This window comes from Microtus oregoni, unplaced genomic scaffold (assembly GCF_018167655.1).
Source record: "Microtus oregoni isolate MIOR12 unplaced genomic scaffold, Mior012 000057F_ref0000458, whole genome shotgun sequence".
Lineage (NCBI taxonomy): Eukaryota > Metazoa > Chordata > Mammalia > Rodentia > Cricetidae > Microtus > Microtus oregoni.
In genome coordinates this window covers 9,493,071-9,509,960 of record NW_024543833.1, presented here as the reverse complement: position 1 = coordinate 9,509,960, position 16,890 = coordinate 9,493,071, and the positions used below count along the sequence as shown (strand labels likewise).

The window sequence follows — 16,890 nt, the reverse complement described above, 5'->3', positions numbered from 1 at the left end:
TAGGTTTGCCCAAAAGACCACGCATTGAAGACTGAATCTTTTATTATATGTTTTAGTGATGAATAAGGATTCCTCACTTAGGAGTTTCATATACCTAAGCATATGTGTATGTGTGTGTGTGTGTGTATTTACATATTTTTGTTGTTACAAATGGAATTAAAAATAATTATTTAGTTTTTGCTGGATATAGTGGCATGTGCCTTTAATCCCAGCACTCAGGAGACAAAACCAGGCAGATTCTCTGTGAATTCATGGCCAGCACTATCTACAAAGCAAGTACCAGGCCAGCCAGAGCTACGCAGTAAGATTCTGTCTCAAAATACAATTTACATATATGTGTGTGTGTGTGTACATATGTATATATATATATGTGTGTGTGTGTATGTGTGTGTGTGTGTGTGTGTGTGTTTTGCTTACATGTATATAGTATACTGTGTGCATGCTTGGTGCCCCTGGAACTGGAATTACAAGTGGTTCTGAGTCATGATTGTAAATCCTGGAAATTGAATTTTGGTCCTCTGAAGACTGACGTTTCCCCTTCTGGATTTTTTTTCCTTTTGGAGATGGAGTTTCCACCCTGCATCTCAGACTGTCCTGGAACACACACACACACACACACACACACACACACACACACACAGACATGCATGCACGCACACATGCATGAACACACACATGCGCACGTGCACACACATACACACAGACATGCATGCACACACACATGCATGAACACACACATGCGCACGTGCACACACACACACACTCACATCCCACAGACAACTGCGGAATGCCACTCCACTGAGATCTTAGGATTCCTGGTGGCTCTTCCTCACTTTGCTGCTCATGCCAGTGCAGTGGCTACTGTGTCACTCATGCCTTTCTCATCCCCTCCCAGCTGTCCTCTTCCCAACAGGGACAGCTTAGAGAGGGAGGGGCGGGAACCTTGCTCACTTTGTTCTGCTCTCTCCAAGCACTGAATCTTCATTGTTGTTGTTGTTGTTGTTATAGGGTGTCTCTGGGTATTCCTGGCTGGTCTAGAACTCCTTATTTAGACCACGCTGGCCTCAAACTCCCAGAGAGAGCTCCCTGCCTCTGCCTCCCAAGTGCAGGGATTAGAGGTGCGCTACAATGGGCAGCATGAGCTTTGAAATGTTTAATGCCAAAAGTTTACTATTAATGGGAAATAATCGTAGAAAACAAATCAGCACATGTTAGATCCCAGTGTATGTGAACTGACCATCACTAGATCTTCTTACTCATTAGTAACTGTCAGGCAGAGTCAGCCTTTGGGGTTACAGCTGCTTCTCTTTGCTTATTGTCGCTGTGAACTCAGGCAAGACCCCATCTCTCCCAGCTCTGGCTTTTTCTCATTGGAATATGGAAAAGAAAATCTAGTTTAAAAATTGCCTTGAAGTAGAAACTCCTTACAGGTCCTATGATAGTTTTGGTCTTTATATTTATTTATTCATTTTTAACTTGAGATATGCGGAGGGTGATTTTCAACTCCTGATCTCCTGCCTCAGCCTTCCAAGGTCTGGGCTCATGGATGGGCATGCTGCCACAACACCAGGTTTTATGCAGTGCTTCATGGACCTAGGGCTTCGTGTCCACAAGGCAGGCACTCTACCAATGGAGCTTCATCCCCAGACTGGCTTTGCTTTTATAGCCTTGCAGAATGTGCCACGCACCTAACACAGTCCTTCTATGCACTGAGAAGGGCAGCGGCCAGGACGCACAGTTCTGAGTTTCTGTGGGCTAAATTTCAGAGGAAACAGCAGGACCACAGACAAGGCTTAGTGAAGGGTTTGCCTTGGAAGTGTGAGGACCCCAGTTTAATCTCCAGAAGTCCATGGAGATTAAAAACTCCATCAAAAAAGCAATGGTAAATAATAAACAAGCTAGGCAATTCAATAAGCAAGTTCCACGGTGGATGGCAGTCACTGGACTGCAACTTTAGGTAGGCTGTTTCCCCTTCCCTGTGCTTGGGTGTTCAACCCAGGGACTCCCTTAAAGTACACAAGCGCACACACACTAAATTATATATATCCCCTTGTGTCACAGCCCCGGCAGAGAAAGTGGTATTTGTTCTGCATCTTGAGTGAGGAACGGACAGACAGGTAAAGATCAGGAGAAAGAACCTTCCGGGCAGAGGTAACAGAAAGGTTCAGAAGAGAGTCGGAGAAAGGGTATTGGAGGCTGGTGTTGCAGGTGGTGGACTCTGTCACGTTCTAAGCCCCACAGCCACTCGGTGTCAGCGATGCTCAGGCCACACTGGGATGCAGTTGGTGTTTTAAATAACTATTAATGATGGTTATCAGGAACGCGCCTTCCTGCAGTTTCCAAGTCCCTCTGTCAGAGTGAGAGGGAGAGCATCGCCTCCTAAAGGTGGCACCGTTAGTCAGTCTCCAGATCACAGGCCAGTGATGACACTGGAGACATGGGGACAGGCAGTCTAGCTCCCTTTCCTACTACACTAACTCCATCTGTCTGCCTGTGTCGGCTCCTTGCAGATTGTCTTTGCTCATTTCAGCTGTTCCCTTCCCCCTATAACAATTAAGGGGCCTCCTAAGCTTGAGGACGTCCCTATTATTGCTACTAAATCATGCTGCCCATGCCTCCTCCACCTCTTCTTATGTCTTTCTGAGACTCGGTTATGTTCTATAGACTTGACTAGCCTCAAAAACTTGGCAATCCTCCTGCCTCTGTGTGACTTTTCAGCTTCTGAGCTAGTTTTCTATTGGTGTGATAAAACACCATGGCCAAGGTAAGATCATTTATAGACTTTATTTGGGGTTCAAGTCCCAGAGTTCATGAAGGTGGAGTGGCAGCAGGACCAGGAAACTGGGGACTCACGTTTTGAATCATAACCTCGAAGCAGAGAGCGAATTTGAAAGGGGAAGAGGGAACTCAAAATGGTGAGTCGGGTGGTGGTGGCACACACCTTTAATACCTGCACTTGGGAGGCAGGGGCAGGCAGTCTCCAAGTTCAAGGCCAGTCTGTTCTACACAAAGTAGGTTACAGAACAGTCTGGGATATACAGAGAGACCCTGTCTCAAAACAAAACCAAAACAAAAAGCCAACAAAATGGTGAGTCATTAAGCTGTCAAAGCCCATCTCTAAGTGACACGCCTGTGTGACAGCAAGGCCACACCTCTTGTCTTTTTGGAGAGTTTCCCTGTGTAGCCTTGCTTGTCCTGGAACTTGCTCAATAGACCAGGCTGGCCTTGAACTCACAGAGATCTGTCTGACTCTGCCTCTCAAGTGCTGGGATTAAAGGCCTATGCCACCACCGCCTGGCAAGACCACACCTCTATTAAGCCTCACACACAGTAACACAAACTGAAGACCAAGGATTCAAATGCTCACAACTGTGGGGCCATCTCAATCAAACCACCATAGCACGTGCCACCCACCAAGCTTCATACACGCTGTCTTTAGGTCAACTGGAAACCCCTGAGGTCAGACACCATTTTCTCATCTCCCTTCACATCAGTGTGTCCTGGGAAGCGTGCAGGATGAGTTTGGTCTGCATTCACACAAGCTCAACAGTTAGTTCTGAGGCTTGCACAGCACACTAGGTAATTGCTGTGTTGTTTCGTCTATAAGAACAGATTGCACAAGTAATAGTCAATAACTATGTAGACATTATTTTTTCAGCATTCAGTGTTCTGATAAACACAGCAATGACTAATAGTCTCTCCGGTGAATCTCTACTAATTGATTGGACTTGCTGAAAATCAATCATTATACTACCATAAAGATTCAGGACGTCCTGACCTGTGTTCAGTATTCCACTGAGAGGTGCTTGTACTTGGTTTTCCTTGAGGATGAATCAGGGCTCCTACATGCTAGGTAAGCACCCTGCCACTCAGTTACCCACGGAATCCCTCACTATCCCCTTTAAAATATGCTATTATTTTCTTCTGTAGTTTTTGAAAACAAATAAGTAAATAAAATAAAACACAAACATGTTTGTTGGTCATGTCTGTGATACCACAGAAAAACAGGCATCAAAAAAAAAAAAAACCCTCGAAGTCTGCAGCTTTGGGTACTGAAACTACAGAATGGCCCAATGAAAACAGTAGAAGAGAACAATTTGTGGGGATCAGTTTGGGAGGTCAGTCCTGGGTATCGACCGCAAGTCTTCGGTCTTAGGGTAAGCGCCTTTACCCACTGAGCCAATTCACCAGCCTTGCTTTCTTGTTGTTAAAGATAGTTGAGCTGATATAGGGGCACTTATTTTTAGTTGTGGGCCTTCCTCCTCCGTATAAGATCCTAGGCCTTCCAACTGGCGAATACAGTTGGAAACAGTCCTTGTAGATGGAATCACATTAAAATAACATCATATTGGTTTGGAGTGAGCCCTAACACAGTGTGAAAGAGATATCTTCACAAAAGGAGACTGGGCATAGTGGCAGACTCCTGGGCTTTCAGTGCTCAGGAGTCGGAGGCAGGAGAATGAAAGAATTGAGAGTGCTGACAGACGCAGACACTGGAGTGCCACATTTACCCGTCACAGGATGTCAAGGAGCCAGCGCAGACCGTGGAGGCAGCATGAGACAAGGTGTCTGCCTGGACATTTCAGAGGCAGCACGGTCCCCCGGTGACAGCTTGATTTAAGGCCTCCACCTTCTAGAACCACGAGAGAGAAAAAACTCTATTGTTTTCAACTGCCAGGCCCACGGTATCTTATCAGTGCAGCCCTAGAAAGATGGCACAGCATAAGAATGTCAATTACATTTATGCTGAAAAGCAAGATGTACGCTCAGAGAATGCCGTTCTTCCCTGGCCACACACTGCTGGAACTGGAATAAGGGAAGCTGACTGGCATTGCCCTCGCTGGCACTACCATCTTGCATGAGAATTACCACGTGCTGTCCCGAGTCACGCTTATCTCAGAGCTCCGTCCACTTGATCTCACCACTCTGCGGCCAGCATGACCTTATTAGAATCTGATCGCATCACCCACCTGCGTGAAACCTTCTGTGGCTTCCTTATTGCACTGAAAAAAATTATCCAAGTTCCTCTAGCAGGTTCTCTCCTCCGCCCCCCACCGCCATACACACACTTCTCCCACTCCACTCCCCACCCCGCTCTCTTCAGCTGCTTGGGTCCCACTTTTCCTTGTAGCCTCCTCACTGCCTGGCTGACTCATTGAAATGTCAGGTTTTTTATATAGGTTCCATTCTTTCAGCTTAGCTGTCATCCCAGATAGCCCCACGATCCACCACAATTTTTCTTACACAGCATTAATGCAAAATTTATTGCACCTGTTAGGTTATTAGCCATGGCCCCCTCTAGTCCTCTCTAGTTCCCTCTAGTCTGTTATTCAGAACTGTTCACAAACCAAAATTACCGGAATCTGTTAAAGGTGCAGAATCTCAGATCCAGCCAGAGCTCCAGAATCAGCTGTCTTTTTATTGTTGTTGTTATTATTATTATTGTGGGTTTTTGATACAAGGTTTCTCTCTGTATAGCCCTGGTTGTCCTGGAACTTGCCCTGTAGACCAGACTGGCCTTGAATTAAAGAGATCTGCTTGCCTTTGCCCCCAGAGTGCTGGGATTAAAGACAGGCGCCGGCCGGGCGGTGGTGGTGCACGCCTTTAATCCCAGCACTCGGGAGGCAGAGGCAGGCGGATCTCTGTGAGTTCGAGACCAGCCTGGTCTACAAGAGCTAGTTCCAGGACAGGCTCCAAAACCACAGAGAAACCCTGTCTCGAAAAACCAAAAAAAAAAAAAAAAAAAAAAAGACAGGCGCCGCTACTGCCAGGCCGCTGAGTATTTTTAAAAAGGTGTCAAAGTAATTCTCATTATTTAAAGGTTTTCTTTTGAGGCAGGTCTTCCTTGGTCGCCCAGGCTGTCCAGGAGCTCACTATGAGGCAGGCCTCTTCCCTCAGGCTCCTGATGCTAGGATTACAAACGTAAGTCATCATGACCTCAAGCCATTGTTTTAAAAACGTGGTTTCTCTGTACACATTGCTGGCTGTCCCGGAGCTCTCACAACAAGCCAGGTTAGCCTTGAACTCACAGAAATCCACCTGCATCTGTCTCCATAGTGCAGGGATCAAAGGCTAGGGCCATTCTTATTCAGAGGAAACTGAATTTACCTACTGTAGATCCCACAGGGTCAGAGAACACTTTCTAGACAGTTGTGCACGTGGGTCTGTCCTACAGTAGGGATTTAACTGCTCAGAGCATCAGGCGAATTTCTTGTTCACAAACATGCTTTCCAGGGAAACCTGAAGTAAACTGATCAAACACTGCATATGTTATCAAAGATTTTCCTTTTAAGTATCCCGGCATTACTTTCTCATGTTTAGCTCTTTAGTCTTTGTGTTTGAAATATACGAATGATTAGCTCACTTCTAACCAGGCTTCTTTAGTGGTATTTTTAAAAAATTGTGGGTGTGCCTGCGAGTGCCTGTGGGTGTGTACGTGCACGCACAGCCACACAAACAGAGCTTTTACATATCCAAACAGACTTTTGGGGGTCAATTTTGGCTCCTCATTACCAATTAATCTGTTTTCGGCTACCAAGTAGACAGTGAGGAAGACCTGTAGTGAGGCAGGGATGCACCTAGAAAAACCCTTTTTGCCGAACTCCATACTCACATTTCAAACTGCTGGGTCCCGAGTGTGTGCAGAAGGTCCAGGGCTGCCAGCACATGCGCCGTGTATTAGAGCTACCTGACTTAAACAGCTCAGCTCTTCAGGGCACAGCTCAAGCAGCCTGCGAGCCTGGAACACGCAGTGCACTATAACTGAATGAGGAGAAGCATTCACTCTTCTGAACATCTCGTAATTTTGATTATATCTCTTTAAATTGTTAAACTGGGTGTGCTGATGCATTCCTTTAATCCCAGCACTTGGGAGGCAGAGGCAGGTGGCCAGTTTTCTGAGTTGGAGGCCAGCCTGGTTTACTAAGAGAATTCCAGGCCAGCCAGAGCTACACAGAGAAACCCTGTCTTGAAAACAAAAGCACATTGACCGTTGGGTGTGATGGTGCACATCCCTGTAATCTGGTACTAGGAAGGTGGAGGCAGAAGGACCACAGGTATTTTCAGCTACACACAGACTCTGCTCTTTTGAGAGGACCTGAGTTCAGTTCCCAGCACCCGTGTTGGTCAGCTTCCTGCTTACCTATAACTGCAGACCTCTGTCCCTGCACTACATGCGCTTGCTTGTGCACGTGCACGAGCACACACACACACACACACACACACACACACACACAAAATAAATCTTAGAAACAAGTACCCTTTATGACCCCGATTTCTACAGTGCCTGGGATTGAACCCAGGGCTTCCTACAAGCGCTCTACCAACCAAGTTACACCTGCAGTCATTTTCGAGCGTGGTCCTCAGTAATGACTTTAAAGCTGCCACCCTTATCGGTGCTTTTTTTGTCTGCTTCTTTGCTTTGTCTCCCCACCACAGGTTGTAGGAGATTAGAATGCTGAGTGATACTTTCATCGTTTCATTAGCTCCTGCAGCCCCAAGATTAGTTTTCTTGTACGGCCGACGACATGCAAAGGTATTTCATGAGCACACAGAGAAGAGGGGCTCTTCACACTTGGCTTCCAATTCTCTTCACAGAACAGTAACCAGAAAAAAAAATTGTTTTATAGACAGTTTCAAACGTGAAGTCTTTTTGTTTGTTTGCTTGTTTTGGGGGACAGCGTTTCTCTGTTTAACAGTACTAGCTAGGGTTGGAGAGATGGCTCAGAGGTCGTGAGTTTATTTCCCAGCAACCACATGGTGGCTCACAACCATCTCCAACGAGATCTGGTGCCCTCTTCTGGCCAGCAGGCACACATGTAGTCAGAACACAGTATACATAATAAGTAAATAAATACATCTTTAAAAAACAAACAAACTAGGTGTTCTGGAACTAGCTCTTGTAGACCAAGCTGGTCTTAAACTCACAGAGATCCGACTACCTCTGGCTCCCAAGTGCTGGGATTAAAGATGTGCACCTTAAAAATATTATCCATTGGCTGGATGGTGGTGGCACATGCCTTTAATCCCAGCATTTGGGAGGCAAATGCAGGCGGGTCGCTGAGAGCTCAAGGCCAGACTGGTCTACAAAGTGAGTTCCAGGACATCTAGGGCTGTTATACAGAGAAACCTTGTCTAGAAGAAAAAAAAAACTCTTCCATCAAAAACACCTGCTTTGACATGGTCTGAAACCTACGCAAATCCCCCCCCCCTTTTTTTAAGCAGAATTTGTAATTCAGTAAAGGCTGGGGTTTGTCTAAGATTTATATCCTTGATGGATCAACAATCTTTTATAATGATAATGGCAGGAGACAGCGTTGACACAGGTAAGCCTTGTGGGTAAACAATGGATAATTTGCTTTTCTCAGTGTGTGTATTCATTACATTTCAGGGCCCATAATTTAAACGTGCTAATTGGTTGATAAATCAATAAATGAACGGTTTTCTAATGAACTAGGAAGCTAATGTGAGCTTGAAGAGGGGTTTGAGGAACACAGGTTCCACCCTTCCAACCTTAAGGCCCAGCGAAACTCTGGTCACGTGGCGATAATTTGTTTCCTTCTTGCCTCACGGTATTTACCTCACTCAGAAACATCCAAGCACAGCTTTAAAACAAAGTTGCTAAACCCGAGTAGTTTAGTTCATTAGTGTTGTCTGTCCCTCCCCTGGGACCAAGCCATAAATAAATACTTGGTAGCTCGTGCAGATTGAATGACTTAAGGTAAACAAACAGGCTCAGACGCACACAGGGAGCCACTGAATTTAAACAAGAACCGCAAGCTGCGGGAGTTGGGGGACTCAGCGCCCTCTAACCCAGTGGCTCCCACGCTGTTGTTAGCTTACCCGGCTCTTTTGGAAAATCAAGTCTGAGTTGCTGGAGTTTATTTTCAAAAATACCCCCTAACAACCCGGGCTTAAACTATTGCGAACAACTCGAGTATTTCTCGAAGTCCAGGAGGGTCCGTATTAAACAGCAGATAGGAAAGCACCATTTTCTGAGACCTGTGATTGCTAGCAGAGCCCTGTTGGGTCAGCACTTGCTACCAGTGGGCCTGCCTGGGTTCCCTTCAGAGCGGCGTTGCTTTGGCGTAGGAGAACTTGAGCAATTTAATCTCTATCAAATTATTTTTGCATCTGAAAAGTGGTCAAATTTCCGAGGGCCAGGTTGAGGACAGGACGAGAAAAATGCAAACCCAAATCTTTATCATGAAGGCCTCCAAGCCTGTCACCCAGAAATTATTCAAAGGCCTGCCAGACAGTGTGCCAAGAAGTTCCAGTTTCCAGAGATCCCATCTTCCTCCCTCCACAAAGGATCTAGACTTTTCAGAGATGAAGGTGGTCCCTTCTCTGTGCATGACCAACACATCCACAGGAAATGTGCATAGCTTTTCAACAATTCCAGTACCGCCGGGGAACACCAGCCCGAAACCCGGCGCCACACCCGCACACGCCTGCCCAGAGCAGACACTATCGCCTCCTCTATCTTACATTTGGCAGGCACTACGCAGCTTTTCCAAAGTTTAATTTTGTACTCGAACTTGGGACTCTTCTCACGTGACGTCTACTAGTAAAGACCTCGTTTTACCACTTCTTGGAACAGACCGCAGTTTAGAATTCGAAAAGTTTTCCCTTCCCCATTCCTTTCCTGGGTTGTTTACATTTGTCCGCAATTGGCGGAGAATAATAAAGCCAAGGCTCCTGGTCTCACCCCGCCCCCAACTTTCTTCCCAGGAAGATTTTCTTAAGCTACTCCTGAAGGGTGCCACTGCCACAGTGGCGGACACGACCTCTCAAAGTTGATCCTTCTCTGCCACCTTCGTGTTTTAAGAAACCAATTTGGGGGCTGAGCAGGACTCGCTCTCCACGCCCCCCCTCCCCCCCGCTGAGGGTCGGCGCCGCCGCGGTCTGCGACTTGCCCCGGCAGGTTGCACTCCCGGGCGACTCGAGCTCTGCTCCACTTTGCTCCCGCGCTGCCGCGGTTCGCAAGGGCGGGGACACGATCAGACTGACGTCAAATTACGTCACCGGGGAAGTCCCCTTAAGACCCGCGGGCAGGCGTGGGTCGCCCGAACAGAGAGCATTCCTGTGCTCGTGCAGCCTACAGAAGCTCGGTGCGTCTGATCCGCAGCACCCTCGGTCCATTTCGCGCGGCCCGAGTCCTGTGGGAGTCGCAGAGCCCAGGTTGGGGACCTCGGTTCCCGGTGCGCAGCGGAGATCGCCGCGGGGCTTAGGAGATGCCCCGGAGCGAGGCGCGTCAGAACGCGCCGTCGGACCCTGCGCGGGCAGGTACTTCTTAGCAATTCGGCCCGCGGACACCCAGTTGAGGTCAGAGGGTCGCGGTCACAGTTGGACGGTTCAGCCCTTCGGGGCTCGGGCCAGAATGTACGCGCTTGCATTATTCGGGCCAAATCGTCTCCCCCGGCTCGCGCCTTCCACGCATCTAGAAAGTTCTTCTGGGCTTCTACCAGGACTGCGGGCCTCGGTGGGAGTTCAGCCCATCGTGTCATTGAGATGCATTTTAGGGCAGTAAGGATCTTTTCCGTCTGTCTGGTGGGTCTCTACTTGCTCTACCTAGAGGCCAGAAAGAGTGAGAAAGAGAGGGCGGGGGAAAGATACATGTGTAGACCGTGGGCTGCAAGATAGTTTTAGCGTGAGGTGGAGGTGGGAGAGGCCTCCGGCCTAACGCCTCCGTGACAGGCCCCCTTCCTTCCCAGGCCGTCTTTGAGAGCCCCCTTCACCTCGATCGCCGCTGCCCCACCCCCAACACCAAGTAAACTAGCGTTCAAACTTTGGACTCTCCCAGCTATCACACCCTAGAGGCGTGGGGTTGAGACTCCGGTATTGAGGAGCTTTTTAACTGTCCAGGTTGGGAACTGCAGGGAAATCCAAGAGAATAGAATTTGGTCCTCGACTCCCAGCCATCAACTCTTCCCATCCCAGGCACTCACATGCAACTCCTTATTAAGTGTGAGAGTCGGTTTCTCTCCCCCCCACCCTTATTTTTTATAAATCTTAAGCAAAGGTGCCTGCCACCTGTTAAGGGATTGCAAGGCTCTGGTCCGGAAATAACTTTGCGGGGCATACTGGTGTTTACTCAGGTACAATCCCGGTTTCTCCTATGGTTTTATAAGGCCAGGGGGCAATGCAAAAGCGGTACATTGCAAGTATAAGGGTGGTTAAACAAGATCGAATGGAGGAGGAGCTTTGCCCATCTTTTTTTTTTTTTTTTTTTTTTTTAAATGTGGTTTCCAAGCGTTCTTTCTGACCATGTTTCTGGAAGGCCCAACATGAGCATGGCTTTGCCTGGACCGACTTAAAGAGCAGTACGGAGTTTCGAGGTCAAGTTGTAAATGTGTAACTCCAATAAAAATACATTGCCGGGCGTCTGTGTCTAACCCCAGCGCTCAGCTGAAGCAGGAGAATCCCCACGAACTGTATAGTTTAAGGCCAGTCACCGTCACTTAGTGAAACCCTGGCTCAAAAAAAAAAAAAAATTGGTTCCCCCCTCCCAAATCAAGGTAGTAGAACTGGGGTGGAGCTCAATAGTCCAGCGAATGCCCAGCATGTCTGTGGCCCCCTAGGATTGAGCTGCTTTGCCTCTCGCCCTTTTGACAAAGCATCAACAATTTTTACGCTGAATTTTCAAAGCCTGTGTGTTAATATATTTATTTCACCTTAAAGAGTGTTTTGTGAATATTTTTAATTTGTATTTATAATCTTGAGAGGTATGAGAACAACCAGGATTGGTCTTTGAAACACTTTTTAAATTTATTTATTTTTATGGGCATCGGTGTTTTGCCTGCATTTGTCTCTGTGAAGGTGTAAGATCTCGGGGTTACAGTTGTGAGCTGCCGTGTGGGTGCTGTGGAACTGAACCTGCATCCTTTAGAGAAGCAGCTTAACCTCTGAGCCATCTCTCAATTTAAAAAAATATTTTTTAAAAGTAGACGATTGCATATTAATTTTACTTATAACAGTGTTTTCTTAGTATCCAGCTAATTGCATTATTCTTAGCTTTATTCAGCTATTAGAATGCCTAAATAAGACGTTAATTTAACGGCTCCTCTTTCTTTTCTATAGATGTGAATTGATACAGAGTAGGCTTGTAAAAACTGGTTTGGTTTTAAATTGTTTTTGGGACTGATAACAAGAAGTTCCATAATTGAGCAGTGACGCTTTGCCGTTGGAAAAACAGACTACGGCACTGTTTTTAGAAATTGACTTCTGTTCTTTGGTCAGTCTTCAGTAAGAGATAAAAGGGAGACCTCACTGGATTGGTTAAAGTGAATGTCTGTATTTGTAACTTGTTAACTGAGCTGTCAGGGTTGGTGTGCGGGTGCACACAATTCTAAGTCCTTCTCACACTTGGGAAACAAGCACACCCAAGTAGCATCCTAGGATGCTGGCTAGGCGGGTGTGCTAGCTTGCGGGTCACCAGTTGGATAGCTGTCCGTGTTAATTTCCAGGGTTTGCTTCCTTTTTAGAGCTAGCGCCTGAGTTTGCAGCTCAGCTCAGGAGGATTGGAGACAAACTGTATTTAGCTTGGTGTGAACCCGACATTGCTGAGGTGCTGGCGGAGATGCCTAGCAAGAAGACGCAAAAGAGCGCGACAAGGAGCCCGAGCCCAACGCCGGTGCCAGCAGGTACAGTCCGGGCGCCGCGGGGCCGTGGAGGCCAGGCTTAGTCCGTTGGAGCTCGCGCCTCCTTGGCGCGTGCCTTAGGAACACCATCAGAAAGTTCTCGAAGCGGCAGCTTGCATGTTAGCCAGGCTTCTTTTCTCTGCACGTTGCCCATCTCTATAGCTGGTGGGGGTAGAGTGCAGGTGGCCACCCTAGACAGTAAGCCCGCTGGGCGCGGCTGGAGACAGGGCACTGTCCCTGGGAGTACAACTCAGAGGACCTGTCACTATGAATGCCCCCACTCCCAGGCCTAACAAAGGCAGTTCTTGAGCTGCTTCTGGACCCAGCTCTCCCATTCTGGGCTCTTTAAGGTTTAAAGACACCCCGCTGAGAACCCGAGTTCTGAAACCTAGGAGGCCTTCCTCCTTAGTTAACATTTTAACTGCCCCTGGTGGGAAGGTTGGGGGACTGGGGTGGGGGGTTAGCAGGTGAGGAGTTCTTTTTTTTTTTTTTTTTTTTTGCCTTCCCCATCCTTGTCCCCAGTTCTGTCACTTTCATTGCCAGTCCACCCCATCTTTTCACCCCAGCCCCATTTTGGTTTTGTTTTGTTTTGTGAATCTCATCAAACACAGGTCTGCAGTCAGCGGCTTAGTCTGTAGGACAGACAGCTGTTTCTTCAGACACCTGCAATAGCCCTGTTGTTTATCAGTTCAGTAGGCGCGCTGGGAAATTGTTACTGAAGATGGCTTAATTGGCTTTAGGTCAACTTTGTTTTTTTTTCTTTGGGTACGGTCTCATTTAGCCTAAAATGACCTGGAGCTATCAAGGATACAATTCTCCTGTCTCTACCTGTAGGATTACAGCTTGTGTCCCACTACCTCCGTTTAGCCAATACTCCACCAACTGACCCACAGCCCTGATGTTTTCAAAGGGTTTTTGTGTTAATATGACCCACTTAACTGAAAAGAAACGTCTGTTTCCCCCATGGTTAGCCTTGAAGCCCAAAAGACTTGTAGAAATAAATTGTCTTAGCACAAAATGTAAATTTGAAAATTATTTTGGAAAGTTAGGCTGCAAATTCAGTGCCCAGCTCTAGGAAGGAGGCAGGAGGATTAGGGTTCAAAGTCATCAGCTACACTGCAGGCTTAAGGCCAGAGACTCCATTTCCAATCAACAAAATACGCTTGTTTTAGAATATAAACTCCAACATTACAATAAGCTTTTATGATTCTTACTGGGGGATCCCTAAAAATTATGTTTATATTTGCCTACTGTGAGGGAGGTATGAGTTATGAGACATTGCCATTTGAAGATCAAGTCCACTTGAAAATAGTACCAGTCATTGGAATTTGGCTTTTGTTCCCTGCCCGGCCTTATGAGAACAAGATGACCTCATGTGAGTCTGCAAAAGGTTGACTAATGGTATCGCTGATAAAAATTTAATGCTTGTAATTTCTATATTTGGAGAACTGACCTTATCCAGGGTGCTTTTGCAAAACCAAAACAAATGTTTCAACTCCTGCCTGGTCTGTGTGTCTGTTACCGTACTGGAAGTCAGGTGCACTGACAATGGAGTAGTCTGGTGAGGGCCTCAGCTTGTCACAGCCGGCATCGTTATAACTCTTGAGGGTGTACGGTTGGGACCGGTGTCCGAGTTAATGGTTATGTTTGGCTTTTCTTTTTCAGATGGGGAAGATGAGTTTACTCAACTCCGGAGAATTGGAGACGAGTTAATGGTTATGTTTGGCTTTTCTTTTTCAGATGGGGAAGATGAGTTTACTCAACTCCGGAGAATTGGAGACAAACTGAATTTCTGGCAGAAACTTCTGAATTTTATTTCCAAGCTCTTTAATTCAGTAACCTGAGTTCATCAAAAGTTTTTGCAAGCAGGGGACTCCTGAAAAGGAAGTTCCCCCAGTTGGTGCAAATGTCTATTATGGGATGGACAGTGATGTGATGGAGGGGGATGCTTCTGAGCACAGATTGTGAATGGCATGAATGAATTTCTTCAGGAAAGGTTTCAGAAACCTTTCTTTGAGATGTGATAGCGTGAAACCACATTCCTTTTAAAACGAGACAAGAGGAATCATGGGAATAGGGAAGAAACTGTCTTTTGAGAGTTGTCTGGTGTCTTTGCCAAGGCTGTTGTCCTGAGTCATGGGAAGGGGCGTGGCAAATGATTACATCTGATGGGGATAGTTGTTCAGTATTGCCTTTTCCTTTTTGACAGCAACTCCAGAATAACGTGTGCTATTTAGTTTCATTCACTTAATCTTCTGAGAGGAAACATTTAATTTTTGTTAACATTGAGTGTTATAGTGAATACTGATTTTATAAGTCACTGTGAACCTATTGTGTCTACTTAGGTGACTTTTTCTTTTTTTTTTAAGTTGAGGCAGGATTTCTCTGGTTAACAATGCTGTCTGTCCTGGAACTTATTTTGTATACCAGGCTGGCCTCGAACTCAGAGATCCGCCAGTGTCTGCCTCCCAAGTCCTGGGCACTAAAGGCGTGTTCCACCATTGCCCAGCTGACTTTTAAGTGTGTTACTGTAACCATTAACTGGAAAGTATGAAAAACCACCCTATAACTGGAAAAAGTTAGAAGTATTTCAAGGTCACTTGGTGCCAGTAAAATTCTTGCAGATTGATTATTACGTGATAAAGAAAATTGGGATTTTTATGTAGACAATGAAAAACAAGAAACTTATAAAAGTTGATATAATTAAAACTTAGTAAAAGATTCATAAGAAGTTTCTAAAATTTTATAGCCTGCCACAAGTATTTCTTAGAAGGTTTTTGGTAGGTTTTGTTTTGCTTTTTTAAAGACAGCATTTCTTTTTATCTCTGGCTGTCTTGGGAACTCACACTGTAGATGAGGCTAGCCCTAAACTCAGAGATAGCCCCATCTCTGCCCCCCCCCCCCAAGCCACTCCCACCTCCTCAGCTTTAGAGTTTTATTTTTAATTCAGGATATAAATGTGCAACTCAAACTATTCCATAACAAATCAATTCTGGTTAACAGAGGCAAGGGGACTGGAATTCCCTAAAAGACACACAGATGGCCAACAGATCTGTGATTCAGAGAAAGGTAAATGAAAACCACCAACCAAAATGAAAGATAGCAAGAGTTGTTAGGACTCAAGAAGAGAAAGAATTTCTGTAGGTCTTTGGTAAGGTTGTCAGGTAGGACGCCCACTTTGTGAAACAGCATTGAGGTTCCTTTAAAACTAAGAAATGAACCACCCTAAACCCAGCTGTCCCACTACTAAGTATATGTGCAAAGGTATTGGAATCTGTACTTCTGTATTTTTTATTATTTGTATTAGCTACGACAGGGAAGCTATCAGGTGCTGAGAGGGTTTTAAAAGTGGGGGTATAACAAAATTGAGCCTTAAAAACCAAGAAATTTTATTTGTTAAACCTGGACATTTATATTTTGACAAAAGTCACAGTCAACAAATAATAGGAATAAGGTGGCTTGGGGAGGTGGGAAAATGGCCACCCCAGTCTTAGAGGGCAGAAGCAGAAGTGAATCCTGACGTTCTTTTATACAACAAGGTGACTGCAATTGGGAAATGAGGTCATGGTTGAGTTTTACCAGAAGTAATTTATTTTACTTATTTATAGTTGAAATTTTTGTTTCATTTGAACACGTATGTCACTTTCATTTCTGTTATGAGACAAGGGTTTTGTAACACCGTGAAGGGTGTTGTATAGCTAGTCACTTTGGATGAATTTACCTCAGTAGTTAGTGGGCCTCAGCATTAAGGTTTTCACTTTGAAGATTTTTTTTTTTTTTTTTTTTTGGTTTTTCGAGACAGGGTTTCTCTGTGGCTTTGGAGCCTGTCCTGGCACTAGCTCTTGTAGACCAGGCTGGTCTCGAACTCACAGAGATCCGCCTGCCTCTGCCTCCCGAGTGCTGGGATTAAAGGCATGCGCCACCACCGCCGGCCTGAAGATTTTTTTTTCTTGACCTAAAGGTAGACAGACAGTTTACCAAATGGGTATTTATGGTCTGTGACTGTATTTATATGTTTGTTTCTGAAGACCGATCTTATGGTCTGGACTATTAAATAGAGTTAAATACAGTGGCCACTATTGAAAAATATCACGTCTTCCTTTGTGTTTTTTTGTAAATTAAGAAGTGTATTGAGCTATTTTAACACGTGTCAGCAGACATCTGGTGTGGTGTGTGTGTGCGTTTGAATGCATGTTAGTGTGGGAAGGTGTGCATCAGAGGTCAGTAGTTTCTGATATTAAAGATATTAGTG

At 45.8% G+C, this 16,890-nt stretch overlaps 1 protein-coding gene across 1 annotated transcript; it reads left to right on the top strand.

The window, feature by feature from the left end:
* The first annotated feature begins 9,876 nt into the window (after nucleotides 1–9,876).
* Nucleotides 9,877–16,438, top strand: Pmaip1 (phorbol-12-myristate-13-acetate-induced protein 1). The gene is made up of 3 exons (XM_041639266.1): nucleotides 9,877–10,284; nucleotides 12,483–12,641; nucleotides 14,379–16,438. The coding sequence occupies exons 1-3, from the start codon at nucleotides 10,233–10,235 to the stop codon at nucleotides 14,480–14,482; spliced, it is 315 nt and encodes a 104-aa protein (XP_041495200.1). The 5' UTR covers nucleotides 9,877–10,232; the 3' UTR covers nucleotides 14,483–16,438.
* Nucleotides 16,439–16,890: the final 452 nt, after the last annotated feature.